The sequence below is a fragment of the Gracilinanus agilis genome, chromosome 1, assembly GCF_016433145.1.
Source record: "Gracilinanus agilis isolate LMUSP501 chromosome 1, AgileGrace, whole genome shotgun sequence".
Classification (NCBI taxonomy): Eukaryota; Metazoa; Chordata; class Mammalia; order Didelphimorphia; family Didelphidae; genus Gracilinanus; species Gracilinanus agilis.
Genome location: NC_058130.1, coordinates 7,461,959 through 7,483,565, shown reverse-complemented (window position 1 = coordinate 7,483,565; position 21,607 = coordinate 7,461,959). Strand labels below are relative to the sequence as shown.

General features: G+C 40.4%; 1 protein-coding gene across 1 annotated transcript in view; it reads left to right on the top strand.

Moving 5' to 3' along the window:
* Positions 1 to 21,607, top strand: part of CDK13 (cyclin dependent kinase 13) — a gene marked incomplete at its 5' end in the record, with an annotated part of 112,976 nt that overhangs the window by 66,874 nt on the left and 24,495 nt on the right. Inside the window, 2 exons of the mRNA XM_044675387.1 lie at positions 17,555 to 17,744; positions 19,540 to 19,596. Of these exons, the coding sequence (XP_044531322.1) occupies positions 17,555 to 17,744; positions 19,540 to 19,596 (247 nt within the window). The remainder of the gene's footprint in view (positions 1 to 17,554; positions 17,745 to 19,539; positions 19,597 to 21,607) is intronic.

Below are 21,607 nucleotides of genomic sequence, written 5' to 3'. Positions count from 1 at the left end.
TCCTTTTTAGATCGCTGCCCAGTCATGTTGCTCCCACATAGTGTAAGAACTTCCATTTGTCCCTACCAAATTTCATCTTATTAGATTGAGCTGAACATTTTAGTCTTTTTATATCTTTCTCAACCCAGCCTTTGTCATGTAACATGGTAGCTCTCTCTCCGGGCTTTGTGTCATCTGCAAGTTTGATCAGGATGCCATCCATTCCTTTATCCGAGTCATTAATAAAATGGTTAAGCAGCACAGGGCCCAACACAGATCCCTGGGGCACTCCACTCAAGACCTTCCAAATTGACAGGGAACCATTAAGTAGTCTTTGCTTTTAGCCATTCAGTGAATTTTGAATCCACCCAACTGTATGATTGTCTAGCCTGCATCTCTCCATCTTTTCCACAAGAACAGCATGAGAGACCTTGTCCAATGCATTGGTAAAATCTAGGTAAATTTTATCTACATCATTCCCCTGATCACCAAGCCAGTAGCACTGTTTAAGAAGGAAGTAAGGTTAGTGTTGCATGACCTATCCTTGATGAAGCCCTGCTGGCTCTTTGTGACCACTGCTTCTTCCTCTTCCTCCTTCTTGCTTTGCAGGGCTCCCTGCTTCAAGGAACCAGCACTCAGGCAAGTACAATTTATATTCTAGTTCAGCTTTGTTAGACACAGAATAGGCTGGGACACTGCTTGAGGTAGACACCATTAGAACGTTCTTTGTGTTAATCACGATGATATTGAAAGCGTTGATGATGTCATTTGTATTCTTGTCCTCTAACATAGTTACCCTACTTAGAACTATACAGAGCTAGGTGAAGGAACTGGGAAGACTGGTTTGATAAACTTTAATTGTGACGGTAAATTGCTGGTTTAGACTTTGGGCAAAGAGGGAGGGATGTGGCTTTGGGGAGGAGGAAGGGCATTCAGGTGTGTAGTAGATAAGCTGGGCCTAGGAGCCCCGCTTACCCAGTGCTGCTTGTCTAAAGGGGGGGGTAGTAAGATGGACAAAGAGAACCCCAGAATTAGCTGTAGGTCAAGGTCTTATAGCTATAAGGAATGCGTGTTTACCTTGGTAGACACACATGAACGCGTTCACTCCCTAACATTAACCTCATTTCCTTTTTTGACAGGGTCTCTATTACTAGTTGGTTAGAGGAGAGGAAGGCTATAGACATAGTATGTCTGAACTTCATCTGGATAAAGTCTCTCATGATATCCTTGGATGGTGTCCTAATAGGGAGAAATGTTTGCTGGATAACAGCTGGATACTAGGTGGATTTGAAACTGGTTGGATGACTCTTCTTAGAGCATCGATTTAATTGATTATTTTTAATGTCGAGAGGAGATGGGGGAGGAGGTCTCAAGTGTTCTGCTATATGCCCCAGTCTGTGGTCCTGTTATGTTAAATATTTTTATCAGGGACATCAATCACATATTATCAAATTTGTGGCCGACAGAATTCACTGGATGAGAGAATCAAGGCGTAATAAAAATCTTGACACGTTGGAACATTGTGCCAAATTAAACAAGAATGTACATGAGGTTAAAAGTGAACTCCTGAATTTTGGGTACATGGACAGAGAGTAGTTCATTCATGTTAATAGGCCTACAGGTTTTAGTTGCCTGCAAACATTACTAAATGTTGAAAAAAAACCCTCTGCTGTTAATCTTTTAGGCTGCATTCGTGGCAGGACGATGCCTTGTCTCAGTCAAAGGACATAGCCTTTGTGCTGGTCAGCCCATTTATGGATGATCTGGGGTGCAGTGTTGGGAATTCTAAGCGTCGGAGAATTGACAAGACGTAATTAAAGCCAAAAGAAGGTGACCGAGATGGTGAAATGATACCATCCAAGGACTGGCTGAGTAACTGGGGATGTTTAAACTTGAGTCCAGACGATGCAGCGGGAACGAACATCTCTGCTTTCAAGTAATCGAGAGCCTAGTTTATAGGTGAAAGCCGCAGCTTACCGACCCTTTCTGATCTGACTAGTGGACTGCGGTAGGGCCTGTGGCTAGAAAGTGGGCAAAGGCAGGTGTTTTAGTCAGTGCTATGTTTGTGGTTTGAAAATGAAATGGCCTGATTCCTCGAGCCCAAGAAGGATTTGTCATTTTTGTCTTTGGATGCTCTGTGCCTAGTACTGTACCCTGTACGTAGTCACTTACTTCCTGGGGGTTGGTTGAATGAATTCAACTGAGTCATGAGGGTAGGTAGTTGTACATTGCAGGAAGAAAGTGTTTAGTCACTCCTCTGGGCACACTAGAAGGAATCACACGTTGGTAGTTGAATTGCACAACTTGCTGACCTGCTAGGCCCCTTGTATTAGCCTCAATATTATAAACATTAGTTGATCAAGTATTCAGACAGATTTCTAATTGATTGACACAAATGGAATTTGCATGCAGGAGAGTAGAATGTAGTAGAAATGATGTTGGACTTGGAGGCCATGGTCCTGAGTTCAGACTTGGACTTTGCCATTTCTGTGGCCTTGACCAGTCTTTTCACTTCTGACTCTCAGTTGCCTCATCTCTAAAATGAAGTGATCTGTCTAGGTAACTGCAGAGATCTAACTCTGTGACCCTGTAACTCATGAATGGTAAAGTTAGTGGCTTGCTTTTCTTTACTTCTTCCTCTTCTTTTGGGGGGGGGGAAACTTCTGGTGTTTCTTTGTTAGGAATAATGCCCTTGGTTTCAGATAGATAACATATTAGTGATGTATTTGTTGGAAGTATGGATCTAATTGATAATTTCCATGTGATTTTAAATTATTACCACCAATTATGTGATTTATTACATTTATGACATTCCTAATGTTGAGCAATTCTTGTATTTCTGGTATAAATCCAAACTGGTTATAGTGAATAATTTGCAAATGAATTGCTGTAGCTTCTTTGCTAAAATTATTCTATATTTTTGCATTGGTATTAATTAATTGTGGTAGTCTCTCTTGTGGGCTTCAAAGCCATAGTTTTCCCATAGGAGATTGGTAAATTTTCTTCCATTTCTACTTCTGCCAACAAAACAAAACCGAAAACCCTAGTATAAGTAGCAAAGGAATGACTTGTGTTCAAAATACTACTGAATCTCAGTTTCCTCATCTGTTAAAATCAAGTATTCAGGTTGAATCCCTTCACCCCCAAATTATACGATTTAAGTATTTTTTTTTTTTACAAGACATTAGGGCAGGTAGGGTAGGTTCTGAGTATTTGAATCTAAACTGTTCTTGCTTTGAAGAGCTTATGTTGGGAGAAAATATACTAGGTACCCTTATAAGTTAGGGCCTGTTGAAGGAAAAAGAGATTATTCCTAGCTGGAATGTCAAGGGAGACTTTAGGGGAGAAGATAGATTTTGATCCAAGCCTTAAAGGAAGATGAGAATGCTAAAAGTTATAGAGACGAGGAACAAGTGGAGACAGCCTGGGAAAGGCTCAGAACCAAGAGAAAGGATGCCAGGGTCAATAGTTTATGTAGTTCTGTTTGGCTAGAGAGTAGATTTGGATAATCGAAGGCAATGATGTGAAATAATCTGGAAAAGGGAGGTTGGAGCAGGAGTGTGGAGGACCTTAACTTAGACCTTACTGAAGAATCTGTATTTTATCAGAGAGGCAATAGGAAATCATCGAAAGTTTCTCAGCAAAGGAGTATAATCTCCCTGGTTAGACCTGTGCCTTAGGAAAGTTAGTTTGGGAATTATGTGGAGAGGAAATTCGGCAAGAAGGGAAGCTAATTAGGAGCCAAGGTAATGAGGTGATAAGGACCTGGACTAGGGTGATGGCTGTGTTTGTGGAGACAAGGGGATGGATATGAAATTGTGGAGGTAGAATCTTCAGGCTCTGGTGAAGGATTGGATTGGATTTATATATAAAAGAATGCTCCAAAGTTGGCTAGCCTGGGTCCCTGGAAAGATGTTAGTGCCCCGACAGAAATGGAAATGTTTGGAGGGGTCATGGGACAGATTTAGGGGGGGAAACGGTAACTCTTTTGGACATGCTGAGTTTAAGATGCCAATAGGACATCCAAGCAGGTTTGATTGAAAAGTAAGTAATGAATGTAAAGCTCTGAAGTCTTATAGGTGTGGAGCTGTCCAAGGGAAGAGGTCTGTCAGCAAGCCTTTACTAAGTTCTTTGTGCCTGGCTCTGGGTGTAGAGATGCCACTCAGGGAGATGGCAAAAGGCCAATGTTTGTTTTTGGTAGGATTGACTTGTTTATAGGGCCCCCTCAGTCCAATAGTATAATGGGAAGGAAGGATGTGAAGAAGAGAGGTGAAGATTATTTGATTAAGTTCCCAGAAGAAACAGGAGGCGAGCAAGAGAAGGGCTGAAGGAAGAATGGAGGAAAGAAGACATATGTCTTTTCAAGAAACTGGAATAGAGAAGATGGGGCTGGAAGGAGAGGCCAGAATACCAGAAGCCTTTACTTTTGCGTTATTATGAAATTTGAGACAGATTATCTCCTGAGAAATATGGGGAGCGTTGTGTTGGACTAAACAGAGAAAAGAAGGCTTGGTTAGTGATTTGGGGAACTATTCAGGAGAATGAGGGAAGAATTTTGTGCATCTGGGGAAGCCAAGGTGAAATCAGATGATATGATTAGCAGTATTCAGCATAGAGAAAGCAAATGGTAGGAATGACCCCAGAATGAGATTATATATAACCTATATATATATAAAACCCATACCTGGTTATAAAACATGTGCTCAGCTCCTGTTCTCTGATCTCCCAGAGACTCCAGGGGCTCAGGCCTTCTGGCTCTTGCACACCCTTCTCTCTGATAATCAGGTTTCAGTCTCTCATCTTCTCCCACTCTGTCACCTTCTTCCTCTCCAGCTTCTCCTTTTCCTTCATCGTGACTGCTTTTCTCCTGATCCCTTCCTGTTCTCATAGTTCATTATGCCCTTGTGGCTTTGTTGCCCTCCTTCTCAGCCTCAACCCTCTCCCTGGCCATTCCCTGGGACGCCTGGCTTCCTGAGCCTTCTGCTGTCCGGAGATTTCCCCTGGCTCGGTTCATGAACTCTTCAAGGAGGAGCACACTTGCTGGGGGGCAGTTAGCACTGCATGGATGTGCAGCTGCACGTTCAGCTCATGGATTTGTCATCAGATGGGGCAGAGCCCTGAGCTTCTGGCCAGACCAACAGGGAAATTCTTTCCTGGACCACATATGGCATCGCAGTGTTAATAGAGTATCCGCCTTTGACTCATATTGGCATTGTGACCCTCGGCAAATCCCTTCAGCTCCAGGCCTTCTAGCATCTGCAGTGTTTCTGATTCTCTAGGTAGGGGGCATCAGCCTGTGAACATACCTAAGGCAGCTCCAGCTCTCTGGACCAGGACTCGTGCCCCTGAAGTGCGAATTACCTTTCAGTCACTGTCACCCGTCTCTGGCTTGTGCCACTCCCAACATTTCTGTCGATCTGATCATGTGAGTCCCTTACCAAGCAACTCCATTGCTTCCTGTTGTCACTAAGATCCATGCTGAAGTCCCTCAGTTTAACTTTGAAAGCTCCTCCTAGTCTGACTCCTACTGGTCATTGCAGCCTTGCTGGACAATAACTCCCTGCTCTGCTCTCCATGCTCTGTGGCCCCATTTTGGTCTTCTCTTCCCCACTAGAAATTCCCATCTCTGACCTTCTTGCTCACCTCAAAGAATCCTTTTCAGAGAATCACTCTGTGAAGTATTGCCTTTTAGGGGAAGCCTTCTGATACTCCAGTCCACTTGGGTCCTCTTAGCATATTTAACTACCTTATTCTCTTTATATTCTTTTTATACTAGATACCTCCCTGTTGTGTTGTAGTGTCGTGTCCCATGTTATATTCGAACTTCCAGTGCCTAACATGATATCTGCCCCAGAACAGACTGCAAACAATTGAGTACTGAATGGGGGGGGGAGGTGTCAGAAGACCCGAATTCAAATCCTGCCCTGTTCCATTACTAGCTATGTGACCCTAGAATGCCGCGTACCTTTTTCTCAGTCTTAGTTTGTGACAAGGGGATAAGAACACCTGCCTCCATGGCTCATTGGGAGGATTAAGTGGGGTTCTATACATTTTACAAACTTTGAAGCAATATGTAAATGCTAATTACCATTTTTATTGATTGATGGAACTATGATGGAGGTCAAAACTCTTCTGCAGTTTAAAATGATAATTCTTAATTACTTCAGTGGTTACAATGTGACACAGTCCTGGGCCCTCTTCTTGCTTTTCAATACACTTGTTAATCTTATCAGCTCCCTTAGCTTTTGTCCCTAGTTCACCACCTATATATTAGCCCTTTGTTCATCTTGCTAGAGATTCATTCCTGTATTGCTTGTCTCCTGTGCATTTCCATTTTTGTTTTTCCTGGGTATTTGTAGAGTCCTGGGGGGGGGGGGGGGGGGGAGCCAGTTATCCCTCTTGGATGCCTCGCTTTCCTCTGACTCCTCCTTTACTAAAAATGCTTTTCTTTGATGCTACTTTTTTTGCTTCTTCTTAAATTTTTTCAAAGAATCTGGTATGATCTTAATATATAAATATATACATTTCTTAATCATAAGTAAGTATTATTCTGTTCTTATTGGGGGAGAGTCTTTAAGGCTTCTAATCAACATGGTAGGGTGAAATTCTGTAGAACCAGTAAGAGGTAAAAATTATGGCTGAACTGAAAGTCTTGGTCATCAAGAATCGATTACCCAATTCCAAAATTAAAGATCCAAGTCAGGATGACTTTTATGGTAGCTTATTTACAAATAGGAAGAGTGAAGGTAGGAAAAATGAGAAAGAGAGAGAGTGTTACTCTGGTCTGGAAGCCTGAACCAGGCAGGGCTTCAGAGGCTCCAGCAAAGGCGGGCACAGAGGTTAATTAAACAAGGCTTTTAGCCAGGAGGCCTCTTCCAAGGCAGGAGGCCTCTTCGGAGGCTGGTGCCTCCAGAAAAGCCAAAGAAAAGGGAGTCAGCCTTTCACTCCCCCACAGGACAATCCAAAGGGAAGCAATTTGAGGTCTCAACCCAAGCTCCTCCAAGGCCAATTTCAAAGGGCAAAAATCCCCTTCACAGGAAGTTACCATCACATTTAAAAGATAGTTCTTTGCTTCACTTCCTGCATCCATTCTCCAGTTCTACATGGACAAATGACAGCCTCAACCTTGTTTCAGACTGCCCAGGGGGCAGTCACTTGTTTGTGCTTTGTGTGTGTGGGTCATAGACGACACCCCCTTCCCCCCCTCCCCCCCTTAATTCTAAGCTGGGTGGGGTGTACATATTCCTGGTGGCTAAAGTCTAAAGAATGAATAGGGGTGAGCTAATTCCATCTTCACATACTTTAATCCAGTTGTAGGGCTATAGAACAAAGTTTTCTGCTCTGAAGAATCATTTGTAAAAGCTTATTTCTCATTTTTATATTTTCTTGAAGGATAACTTTGATAAGTACACTGATTTCTTTTCAGTTTTAGAAGGACAAGAAAGAAATGGGTATTTTGGTTTGTAGTTTCTGGGTTTTTTTTTGAATAGTCATCCACGGTTTTCTTCCATTTTTTTTGGTGTCTTTTATCTCCCTAATATTTCTTGGAAAAGTGTTTCTCATCTCTTTTGAGACTTAGAAATAGTATTTGCATCTCCAATAACACATCCTTATTAGTGTGTCTACTTGGTCTGGCTTGGCTATTGCTCTCGACTTGCTTATCCAACTTGTCAGTTCCTATGTGGTCTCTAGAACATCAAGGATCGAGACTGAATGCCCAAACAATGGTGACTCCTTTGTGGCTCATGATGGAAAATAGTATAGAAATGCCAACAGACAATCCACTTTTCTGTCTGTTTGCTGTCTTGTTGCTTGGATCCAAATGCTCTTGGTTTGATGGGTCTCAGGGCAAATTCTTTTGGCACTTATCTTCTCTTCAGCTGCATTTCCTTGTGGGAGGCATTATTGCTCTTAATTTTTTCCCCCCTTCCTTTGGGCTTTCCAGTTCTGTTCACATTTTGAACTGGTCTTGCCCTTGGCCTCTCTTTCATTCCACTTGGCAGAGAGGTCAGATGTTTGCTGCTTAAGTTGGTTTCTTTGCTTCTTTGACCTTCTAGCTGTGGAAGCTGTTCTATTTCTGTTAAACTTGCAAAAATTTGTGGTGATGGTCATGATATTTTTGCTTTTTCTTATCAGTAAATTGTTTAAAGATAGTTCAGTCTCTTGCAAATTTTCACAATGTTTTCTGCTGACATTTTACCTTTTCTTTTAATTTGAAAATGATTTTATATAATGATAATCCTAGTTCTAAATAGTTGGTAGTTTGAAGGTAAACATTTCTGATACAACTCCTTTATCTGTAATCTATCTATCTATAATCAGCCATTTCCTGTGCTAAATTAGTTTCACTTTGGTGCTCATTAAGTCATGTGCCTTCCAACTCTCTTTTGGAAGGAAGTATTGATGATAATTTTGCATGGGATTTCTTGAGCCCTCTTATAACCTTTGACCTTTTTTGGTATCTTAGAACCAAGTCTTGTTTTCTGACATTATGTCATATAACATTATGTTCCCTATTTTTTATGTTGACCTTTCTGTTGAAGTTAACCAGGTATTAAAAATTGTATTTTTTGTTGGTTTTGAGGATGTTGTTAAGTTCTTTGTAGATTCTTGGCTTCTTTATCCTCTGCAGCAGATTCTTATGTGCAAACTACAGTTCTCTTAGTGATGATCTTTTGGTTTACATTCATCATGATTACCAAGTATCCCTTGAAATGATAATCCTCATTGTCTTTAGTAGATGAAAAAAACAATTCTGCCCAATTTCTTCATTCTTGCTAATGTGAACCAGCAAATCATCCTAATTGTGATATCTTTTTGACATTGATTCCTTTTACACTGAGAATACCAAGAATGATGTGACTTGATTCTTCTGATTCTGTATTTAGTTTGTTTTGGCTATAAGACAAACATTTAATATTTAGAATAGCTGACGTTTAATATTTTAGGAAAGTTCAAAACTCTAATTTTTACCACCTGCCATCCCCATTTCAATCCACTTGGCCACTATCAGTGGGGAAGCAAAAGGCCATTGTGGGGCTGAAGACTTTTTGGAATATTTGGCATTTTTATGGTTTGCTGTGGCCCAAGATGGTACCAGTTGGTAATCAATCTCTTGTTCATGAGCATTCTAGATGTGCTTGGGTTTGCTCAGGCTGCTCTTCAGATGCTCTTTGAAACCTTTCTTCCATGATAGTGTCCTAGGCTGAGCCTTAGGGAGCTCAGGGTCACTGTTGTGCCCAAGGAGGCATCAAAGGAGGACTTTATAGAAAGAAGTGAAAGTAATGGGAATAAAAAGGGAAATTTAGTGTGCTGAGACTTTGAATAACAATAAATCTTTTTAGTGCCTTTTGGTGTTACATCATGCCCTCTCCTGATACCTTTTCAGTTCCCTTTTCCTTCACAATAAAATGTAACAACTGTTCAACAAAAGCAGCAGGCAGCTTAGGCAACATTCTGAACTTTTAGTCTCTTCCCTCCCTATTGGAGGGACATTTCTTCTGTTGCTCCCCAAGATAAGTCAGTAAAATCTTCATAAATGGGCTCTGTTTTATTGATATTTTTGTTTATATTTTTTACAGGCATGGTGTATAATGTTCTGTTTTTGTATCCCTTTATATGTGATCTCCTATGTTTCTCTGAAATCCTCTGAGAAATTCAATATCTCTTACAGCTCAATAATATCCTAATTCATTTATATTCCACAGCTTATTCAACCATTCTTCAGTCAATAGAGATTTACTTTGTTTCTAATTTTTCACTACCCAAAAAGTGTAATGTTTTAGTACTTACTTTTTAACTTTGACCTCCTTTGACTATAATCCCACTAGTGGAATTTCTAGTTCAGAGGACAGAAAGGCTTTATGGTTGTTTTTTCATAAATGCAGATGTTATTTCTAAGAGGTTGAGCTCCTCCAATAGTTCATTAATGTGCTTGTCTTCCTCTGTTCCTTGCCACATGTTTTGTTTTCTTCTTTTGTGATATGTGGCAATTTGCTGTGTTAATTTGCCTTTCTCTCATTGGTGTTGTGGAGCAGGCTTTCATATTGCTTTCAGCAGTTTGAAATGATTGTTTATATCTGATCTCACACAGGCCCATGAAGTTACATGTTAGGTGTCTTAGATAACAGAATTCTGTCACTGTTATTTGATGCCAAGACATTTTCCCTGTTCGATGTTTTTCTTTCATTCTAGCTGTTCTGCTTTTGTTTGTGCAAAAGCCCTCTCATTTTATGCACTTGAAGTTGTTAATTTTGTCTTTTTATGGCCATCTCTATCCTTTGGTTGATTGACATGCGATGAGACTTGGCCTTTTAACTACTTCTTGCTTAAAAGTATTGTTTTCCCTCAGTCATCTGACTGATGACTGTTTCAGATACCTGTGAATATTCGCATAGTTTGCATTTTCTGATGCCATACTTAGCCTTGTCTTTTCATCTGTAGAACAGTCTTTTTGTAGTAATTCACTGTGGTTTGGGACTAGGAGTGGGAGTTACTCAGATTTGATCCAGTATCAGAAGGTCTCATCATTAGAAATGATTTGGGTGGTGCATCCCCAGTGCCTTTTGTGTGTTTCCCCACTTGCTCTCGGTGATGGGGCAGTCTATCTGAAGGCAGAGACTGACTCAGTGTGTGGCCCAGACAGGTTGGGTGCATGATCCAGAGGGATTCCAAGATATGAGGCACTTCTTACTTTTCTTTTTCATAAGGGAACATATTAATTAGGGGAAAAATCTTAGATTTTATTTCTTTAAGGCATGGAGATTCCTATGATTTCTCAAGGGCTTTGCCCTTAAGACTCTAAGCCCTGGAAAGTTCTCCTATGCTCAAAACACTTTGAATCTGTGCCCACTACAGACAATGTTTGCTGTTCCAGGACCCGCTTCATTTAAGTGCATTGAGTTGAATAGTCTCTCCTAGACTGACTAGCAGGTTATGATAATCTGTGAAACAGAATAATTCTGAATGGCTCTTGTTTCTGTGTCCGTTTCTGTGGGGAGAATAAATACAAGAGTGGACTGAATCAGCTTTATTATATATCTAAAGAGAAATAAAAACATGATTTTTGGGGGGCCTATGAGCACCTTAATTCACTGCACACTTTAATAGTATATATACAAAGACTGCCACAAGGATATTGTCTATACCAGTTTCTGATGCAGAAGATCAGGAAAGAATCCCCAAGGAATGAGATCGAATGAGATGCTCTGAATTAAAGAATTAAAACTTAGGACTTGGCACAGTGCCCAGCATGTAGTAGGCACTTAATAATTGCTCACTCTTTTGATTATGATGCTTGGTGACTCCCTAAAGAAGTGAACATGGGGAAGAAGGTGAAATTTTTTTGAAAAAATATGACTATGAAAAGTCCAAAGGCTTTTGTCTATTTAGAAGTTTCGTGCCTTGTCTGTTCTATAACCTGTCCTACAAAGTGCCTTCCGACCTTCAGTAAGAAGGAACCCATTGCCCTCTGGAAAAAAACCCATCCTACTTTGGAGTATCTAACATCGAATTGATCTCTTCACTAAGTCTACCCACTGTTCTTAGTCCTGCCTAATAGACCCAGGAAATACACTATGTAGTAAGCAAGTGCACTGTATTAATTGTTTAAGAAAGCATTTAATTTGGTAACATCAAATGTTGTTTTGAAAGTTTTTCATTCATCAACTATGTTAAAATCATATGAGATTTTCAGCGTCAGACATAACTAGTAAACTTTTGATTATAGATAGGAAAGAAAGCATAAAGTATAATTGTGCAGGCTTGTCAAAGGTATTTGTCCCTGTGTGGAAGATGTCCAGGGCAGAGTCCAGATGGAAGAAGAGGAAATTCTTCAGATGTTCGTTCGTTTTCAGAGATGAGATTATGCTGATTGACTCAAGTCCCAGAATGCTATGGAACCCTCTGAACAGTTCAGAACCACTTAAAGAGCTCATTTGACATAAACACCGCCACAGGAATAACCAAGAGAGGAAGATTGTCTTTTGTCCAGACCCCATTTGGTGGATAGCCCATCCCATAGATCCCTCAATGCATCTATCTTTCTTTAAAAACAACTCCCCTGGTTTTCCCCATAATAGAAGACACTTCCCCCCAAATTCCTAGGCTCTTAACAAGCAATGTCCCAAAAAACAGATTGTTAAGAAGAAAGAAGGTAGCGTTTTATTTTAATTGGATTGGATAGTACTTACGTTGACCTTGGTATTTGTCTGGATTTTTGTAGTTCCCCATTGTGGATTTACTCAAATTGTGAAGTCATTGTTTCTATTCCTTTTTGTCTTATGCATTGCTTGTGTATAAGTTGCCTTCCCAGCTGCCTGAATTTTGGGGAGGCAGGCCATGTGATGCAAAGAAAAGAGTTGGCCTTGCTGTCAGCAGTTCAGATTGCACCTCTATTGCTTCAGACCTTTGAGACCCCTTAGCTTCTCCAGGCTCAGTTCCATGTTAAATGAGTGAGTGAATTAGACGTTCACAAAATAACCAAGGTCCCTCCCAACCCCATGTCTCTAATCTTAGCATTTATGATCCTGTGTTTATTCTTTGTGATACAATGATTGCATTAGATCATAAATTAGTTTTTTTATCCCTTCCCCAATCACTAGACATTTATTGCCTTCTGTTTTTTTAATTCTAATTCAATCCTCATTTTCTTAATCATAAAATATTGCTGCCATGCATTTTTCTAAAACACAAGAGTTTTTTTTCCTTGATATTAGTAACATCTTGAGTTTAGCCCAGCATCAATTTATAGCAGCACCAATAGTGGATGAGAATCCACAGCCTCTCTCAAGTAAAAGATGCAGTTTCTTTTTTGCCATTTTATAAACTTAAAGGCTGAGAGGAGACCATAGGCTTCCTTAAATAATATGAGGATTAGTGATTGTGAGCATCATTGAATTTGTTTTTGTAATGGAGACACACTGGACTCTTCTCATTAAGAAACTATTATTATGCCCCAGGTTTTCACTCTTTTTTGACCTAGACTGTAAGAAATGTAAGCTACATGCAATAAAATAAAAAAAAAAAAAACTTAGAAAAAATTAAGAGAATAAGTCTAGATAAAACAAACTATTATTTGTAGATGTGACATTTTACCTGTAGAATATTTGAGTTGAGGAACAATTGAATCCGGACAAAGTCTTCAGTTAAGTATCAGGATATGAAATAAATCCACAGAAATCCAGTGTTTCGTCTATTGCTATCAAAGTTTAGGGGGAAGAGATAGAAGAGGGACAAAAATGCTTTTAAGCATTAAGTAGGAGTTATCCTACCAAAACATAGCTCTTACTCAGAGTGTCAGAAAGTTGGAAAAAAGAGCCTAGTTAAAATGAAAAAGTCAAAATATCAAGGGTTATAATGTGGACATTGATGGTGGAGTTGTTTGTCTGAGGACCCTTGACTAAAAGGAGGAAGGAAAGGGTAGGGAGTGTTCAGAGATTGTTGGTGTTTAGTACAACTCCTGCATTTTATAGAGAAGGAGGCTGAGACTCTTTAAGAAGTAACTCAATTGACCCAAGGTCACTCAATGGTAAGATCAGTGATGGGATGTGAACCCATGGCCTTGAATGGGTAATATTGGGCAATCCTCTTTCAATACACCATTCTAGTGGAAGCTTGGCATTACTAGAGGCCAAACCATTATACAAAGTAATTATTGAAATTTTCTGGTATTGGAGGATAGGGATGAGAAAATTGTTGATGGAATAGACAGCATATAATTGTCATAACAGCTTACACAATATTAAAAAAACAATAGTCTAAATAATTAAAAAAGTCTCACCATAAAAAAAGTTAGAGGATAATGAAAGGTTACTTATTTCCCCATTGTTGATAGGGGAAATAGTGCTAGTGGGACAGAAAAAGCCTTAAAAGGTAAAATTGACTTTGGATTATTTAAAATTCAAGATCTTTGGATGAATAAAATCAGTGCAGCTAGAATGTAAAGAAAAGGTGTAGATGGGGGGGTGGGGTGGAATAGGATGGCATCTTCCCAAAGAAAGTCTGACATTCATCTAATCTCTAATTCTTCTCAATATCACGCTAATTCGTGTTGTCAAACTTTGTTGGTAGCCTGGGAGAACAGCAGGCCCTTTTTTTGAATGATTCCTTGCTGTCATCTGGCTTGAATTTTACAGTTAATGAAAAATGTTAAAGGATGCCATTTTGAACTCTTGTTGAAAGTGTATCTAAAATACAGTGTTATTAGGATTAATAGACTAAAAAATATTCTTCATTAATCAGAAAGTCAAAAGGCACCGATTTTAAACAATTATTATTTAAATGTTTTTCCAATAGCAAAAATAGTTAAGACATAAAACTGTTGGTAACACAAGTAAATGAACTAGAATAGTGCAAAACACAAAATGGACAGTGTCTGAGACTTCCTAAGTTGGTGGGTGAGATAGAAACCTCTCTGAGTTGGAAAAATTATCCTTTAGTGCCTGGACAGATTAAGTCAGGAAAGTATCTGTCAGAAAAGTATCTTTTCTTCTTACCTATACTGAGACTCTTGCAGCTGTTTCGGGGTGTATTAACCCAATCTGGGTCAAGCTTTGTACCTCACAGCTGCCTTTAGATGGTGTGGGTCTCTTTCCCTTCAGTTGGATTTTCTGAATAAAGAGGAATTAAATTCGAGCAGTCTGATGGCCTCCTAATCCTTTAGCTTATGGCTGTTAAGAGCACTATAGGACTTGGCCTTCCCTCTAGATTTACCATCACTTTTGTCTCTTATTTTCAAGAGACTCCCCTTCTCTAATTCTGCCTTTTCCCAGACAAATTTCTTAATATTTTTATTGATATTTCTTGTCTTTATATCACTTTTATTTTTTACCTTACCCCAACAGTCATCATTAGCAACAAAAATGAAATGATGAGGGAAATGATAAATAAGGCTTTAAAAAGAAGAAATAGAAGATGCCAACAAATATATCTTAGATAGGCTGCTCATGCCAGTGAACTAAATTCAACATGGAGACAGGAAGAAGAAAGCTTATAGCAAGTTGTGCACAGCTTGGATGTCTGAGTTTCCCTTGCAACAAAAGGCAATCTTGTTTAACTGAGATGTTCTCTTGAGCGCCAGGCTATGGATGCCTTCAAATCAGGGAGCTCCAGGCTTCCAAGAGTTAGAGCTGTTAGTCACTCAGAGATCACTGAAAAAATGATGAGTGTGGATATGTTGTAGTATAGTATCGTATCAAGGAAGTCTTGAGTGTTCTCAAAATCACTTGAAGGATTTTGTTGTACGTACTGTATGTATGTATGACCGGAGTGGGCGGATGGCCAGTTTTGTATTAAGAACAGCAGAGAAATCAGTGGATGGCCCACATGGTGGTCCATTGGGCATTCATGCAATGTCAAGAGAGGTAGAGACAGGCATTCTTCATACTGGGGGATTTAGTGAGAGATCAGGCAGGATGAGAAAGCATGGAGGAATTAAAATCTGTGCCACTGGAAGGCACAAGGCCGCCCCAATGAATCATCACCATCATAGCTAACATTTCTATGGGTAGTGCCTACTATGCACCAGGCATTGTACTCAGCCCATTACTAAAATGATCCCATTTGGCCCTCAGAATAGCCCTGGGAGATAAGGGTTTTTATCATCCCCATTTTTCAGATGAGAAATTGAGAGACAGGCTAAGTGACTCGCCCCGGTCTCATTGCTGGAAGTTTCTGAGGCCGAATTTGAACATGGGCTCCAGGCCTGGCTCTCCATCTGCCATTGCCACTTCAATGATAATGAGATCCTTTGATACCTTTATGTCTTTAGCCCTTAGCATAGTGCCTGGCATACACATAGTTCATTACTACTTTCTGATTGATGAATAGAAAGTATATAGTTGTAGTGCAAGAAGGATGTCTTCTTCCTTGGTATGGGGGTATTTTTATGTTAGTTCTCTCTGAAACCTCCAGACTTCCAGGAATTATTTCAGGGAATACCCATTTCAGAGGGTGCCTGGGGCACACACATTCTCTGGCCCCACTTTGGCTCCAGACTTTTATTATGCTGAACCATCCACCTCCATCCCTGTGTGACAGGAGATGGCCCAGTTCTTGGGGTAACGGCCAAGTTCTGTGTTAGTCAGCCCCTGGTAGTATAAAGGCACATGGGTCGGTGACTGTCCCGTGCCACGTTCAGACCTGTACGTGCATGTGGGAGGGCATGAAGGAGTCCTTAAGCAGGAGCGGCTGGCACGAGGGCACCTCTCAGATAAACATATTCCCATGACTTAGCCTAGTGCCGGGCACATAGAAAGCACTCGATGCCTGTTGACTGACTGATGGACTTACTGTGTTAGGTAGGATCCGATGCTGTGGGTGTGCTTGGTCTCTCCACAGACACCGATGGACACGGTTAGCTTTTTGGAGTCTCGGGTGAAATCGGCAGCAGTCTCTGGCCGATGTGGGAGGCAGACATTCTTCATGCTGAGCCGAGTTAGGCTAGTCTTTTCTCGGTATCTCTAAAATCCTTTCAGCCCAGTTGGGTTGACCTGCCAACCAGTGGCATCCTGATGAGGACACTGATGGACACAGCACAGCCATTCACAGTCAGTCATTTCTCAGGAAAACCTAATATTTGAACCTAAACCATAGTCTAAAAAAAAAAAAAGTGCCTGGACTCGAGTACATCTTAAGAAAAGTCACCTAATTGGCTCTGTGAACAAGCTTGAGAGACACAGGTTGGAAAATAACACATTCGCTTTGATTCAGAACTTTTGGAATAGCTGGATTCAGAATGATGATGAATATATTGGTGCCAACTTGGATGGTAGGGAAAGGGTTCTGGGGAGCAGCCTCTGACGCGGGAGCGCCTCCTAGTGTGGCCGGTAGAATCGGAGTCCTGGAAAGACCTCCACAAACTGTTGACAGTGGAGGACATCCAGTGACATGAAAGTGGATTCTTTATTTTTTGGATTTGGATCAGGATCAGGATCGGATTTTACTCAGATAAAGAACACCAGTGTGAGCAGTTCCTGGCATTAAGTGGTTATATGACTTGCATATGGAGTGTGGCATATATTCAGGATTTGAACCTCTTGTCTTCTTGACTCTGTAAGGGCAGCCCTCTGCATACTAGGCCACCTTGCCTTTCTAAGGGAAATTTAATGAGGGTGAAATTAAATTTCTGTATTTGGTTTTAAAAAGTGTCTAAGTTAAGGATGGGAATGCTGCTAAGCAGTTGTGTGATGTGCAGATTTTATGGATATTAGCCAAGAAAGTTACTGTTAGACCGTGTTTGGGAACAGCCTGGTGTCTAGACTGAGGGAGCTAATATTCTGGCCTGCTGGGAATCAGTCTGGACTCTTGGGCCCCACATTTTCAGAAGGACCCTGGTAAGTTGAGAGAGAAGAATCCAAAGGAGGGAAGGGGGTCAGGTCAGTGAGAGGACAGCAAATGAGGATCACTTCAAGGAACTAGATTTGAGAGAGAGCTTTTTGTCTTTGGAATTCCAGCAGCTAGCACAGAACCTGACTTGCCATACGTAGGTGTTTACTGAATGCTTGGGGATTGATTGAGGAGATTATGATGAATTCAGACAAATAACACTTTGTTAATTTTTTTCCTCTTCTCTTAGGTGCATTTTATTTGGTGTTTGAATACATGGACCATGACCTGATGGGACTCCTGGAATCAGGCCTGGTTCATTTTAACGAAAATCACATAAAGTCATTCATGAGACAACTGATGGAGGGTTTGGATTATTGCCATAAGAAGAACTTTTTACATAGAGATATTAAGTGTTCAAATATTCTGCTAAATAATAGGTATGACAATTTTTGAGCCACATATTTGTGTATGTACGTTTTTAGAGGGAAAATGTCTTAAGAGTGTCCAGTTGGGCAGCTGGGTGGCTCAGTGGATTGAGGGTCAGACCTAGAGATGGGAGGTCCTGGGTTCCAATCTGGCCTCCGACATGTCCTACCTGTGTGACCCTGGGCAAGTCACTTCACCCCTATTGCCCAGCCCTTTACTGCTCTTCTTCCTTAGAAATGACACATAGTATTGATTCTAAGATAGAAGATAAGGGTTTAAAGAAAAAAAAAAGTGTCCAATAAAACCATTTTTGGGGAGTGCCATTCTGTGCCTGCTCACAGATAGTGGCTGAAAGTGTTCACTGAAGGCTGGTCAAGATTGAGATTCCAACATTTTCTATTCCTTGCTTTGGGGAATTAGAGCACTAAGTCAGCCAGTGACTTGTCTAACACGCACAGGAATCTTAAACCACTAGTCTTTTCGGGTAGAGATCTAGTTCCATTTGACTAACGAATGAATTGGTGTTTGGAAGAGTACCTATTTGATACTTCTTATTTAAGGTGCCCCCCCCCCCCATTGAAATGGAAATTGGCCCTTTGACCCTAATGGTCTTGGCCTTGCATCTCTCATATGGGGCCCCCTGTGAGAGGCAGGCTCAGAGTGCCATTGGCCTCATTCAGACAGACTTCTTTTAGGGAGAGAACTATACTAGCTTCTGACTCCCTCCTTGGCTAGCCCTGGAAACATTCTGCTGCCCTGGATCTCTTGAGGGGGCTGATGAAACCTCTGAGGAGATCTTCGTGTTCTAGAATTATTCTCAGATGACCAGCTCAGAGCAGTAATCCCTGGAAATCTTCTCAGTCCCGGAATGGGCTTGGAGATGGAATCCTTGTCACTGCTTGCTGCAAATTAGAGGGGTTTGCCCAGGCTGGCTTAAGCTCAAACCTCAAAGGCAGACTGTCTTGTTGAGATCCCAGGGTTCCTTGGGGCCTTTTCTTTGGAACTAGTACATAGCTACTTGGCCTGTACCTGTTTTATGTATGAGGATATTCTAGAGATTAAAAAAAATCTCATTGGAGGCAGGTAGGTGACTCGGTGGATTGAGAACCAGGCCTGGAGATGGGAGGTCCTGGGCTCAGCTCTGACCTCAGGCATTTCCTAGCTGTGTGAGCCTGGGCAGCTAGCTCACACTGCTTTTCTGCCTTGGAACCAATAGCACAGTATTGATTCTAAGATGGAAGGTAAGGGTTTTTATTTTAAAAGCAAAAATCTCATTTATAGCATTCCTTCCTGGGTGAGCCGTTCTTATTTTGTTTGAATTTTATAAATGTTCATGAAAATGTTGGCCAGGAGAAAACACGTTGCCTGAAGGAGACAGCTAGTAGAGTTCATCTTGGCACTGAATCTAAATTGGGTCGTAGCTACCAATTTTGGAAACACCACTGGAAGTTTTTAGTTGTGTCTTAGCATCTCTGCTGTAAAGACCTGCACAGGTTGGGTCTCTGTCTGTAGATAACATTCGTGATAAATGTGAGGACAGATGACCCTGAGGGGAAGTGGGAAATAATCCCGAGAGAGTGGGCCTACACAGTGCTTGAGCTTTACACTTAACGTCGGGTTTCTTCATTTTGGGGTCGGATGGGAGGTTGCCTGGTTAATTGGCTTGCCACTCCAGATAGATTTCATGAGTTTGTTTTGGACTGTATTTTCCAATAGTAGTCCTTGGCATCGTGTGATTTGATTTGAATGATTAACAACCAAGTTGATTTTAATGCAATTTCTTATTTTACCTCTTCTTTCCCCTAGAGGGCAGATAAAGCTAGCAGATTTTGGACTTGCTCGATTATATAGCTCAGAAGAAAGGTAAGAGTACGACAAATATTGTGAACTTAGTGGTCCAATTTTAAGAGTTCTCCTGATATGCATGTGTGTACAGATCAGACCCTGAGAACCATGATGTGCCTTTTCCTGACCAAGCACGTGAAGTCTAGGTCAGGTGGTAATGAGGTGGCCAGGTGTGATGGCCCCTAGTGATCCAATTACCTTCTTTCCTAAATATTTCTAGGACGATTCAAATCGCATTGCTTTGATTTATAAAACAGACTTGGCTCTTCCAAAAGCTGGGAAACCATAAGTCAGGCACTTTAAAGTCTAATTGTAATCAAATACTTCATTCAGCATGTCAGAATAAAGTTGACTTTCTACAAATGAAAAAAACAATTTTAATTTTACATTTATTACCTGCATACTTTTATCTGAAATGATGTTTAAATAAATAAACAGAATATTTGTTGGTCGATAACTTTTGGTCCTTGTGTTACTGTTATGAGAGTTACTGTGTCCACTCTCTCTTTTACAGGATATACCCCAAGTGTTGATTTTGTTATGGTTTTCAGATTTTGTATCTTGCTTTCTTTACATACTGACATATTTAAGATTATTTTTAGAAATCATTCTGGGGAGGGGGAGGGGTGTGTTTTTTTGTTTTTTTCCTTTGGTTCATTTGTTTTGTTTTATTTTGTTTTTTAAATTTAACATTTCATGTATACAGTTAGCTTTAAACCTAGGAAGAAGATCTGGAATGAATCGTATTATATGGTTGGGCGCTCCCCCTAAGTTAAAGTGCTTAGGACATTCAAAAAGAGAGTGCTTTATTTCTGAGGTATTTTAATTGGATCTTAAACCAGGCGAGTTTTCTTTTTTGATATCTTCAACAAGCCTAAAAACTATTCAACGCAGTTTATTCATTAATTCTCAGAAATGATATGGGTTTGCAAGAGAAAACTTTGGAAGGCATTTAGTGGAATGAATTTCATATTTTTATGTGAGTAACTGATAAAAACAAATTCTTAGCCTTGGAATCACTGCTTCTTAGATTGAATTTAATCACAAAGCCAGAAGGGACTTCCTGTCTTGTGGCCACTTAACACAACCTCTTGTTTTTAGACTCTTAAGTTACTGAAGATTTGCTTTTTAACATCTTTTTCTTTCTTGTCATTAGAGAAAGCAACTCTCTAATTCTTCTCACTATCACGCTAATTCGTGTTGTCAAACTTTGTTGGTAGCCTGGGAGAACAGCAGGCCCTTTTTTTTGAATGATTCCTTGCTGTCATCTGGCTTGAATTTTACAGTTAATGAAAAATGTTAAAGGATGCCATTTTGAACTCTTGTTGAAAGTGTATCTAAAACACAGTGTTATTTTCCTGACTTATTAGAATATGCTGAGAACAACTGAAACTTGCATTCAGTGTCTTGTGGTACCTGTTATTCTGAATATCCATTTTTATATACTAATAGAGTATTAGAGTCAGACGGGACTGTGGTAGGACCTCCTAAACTTCCTTTTTAGTATAAAGAAATATAATCCCCTCAGGTGGGAATTGGACCTGGGTCACATAGTTATTAGTAAGAAGTGGGGGGGGGGGGCACTTCGATCCGAGATAAGGCTGGTGGCCTTCTACTATACTATTTTCATTTGAAACTCTTGGTGCTGAGTAGGCACTTGTTCCAAGCCATTCTGAGACTTGCATTCTTTGAATGAATCCCATTAGTCAGCTTTTTGTTTACGTCTGTCTTCTGACATGGAGTGTAGAGTACAAGGGAAAAACCATATATAAGGAGGATTCGTGGATAGACTTTCAGTGGTTAGGACCTCAGAGGCCATTTAGTCCAACTTCCCAGGTCTAGGGAACCTGAGAAACTTGCTCAGGTAGGGTATCAGAGGTGAGGCTTGAGCCTTGGGCCTCTCATTCCAGTCATATTTGTTGTTCATTGAAATTTCCCCATTTTCCTGTAAGAACATTGTTTTTTTTTCATGTTTACGTTGCATGTTTATTGCTTGAATGGAATGTCCTTTCCTTTTGTTTTAATGGAA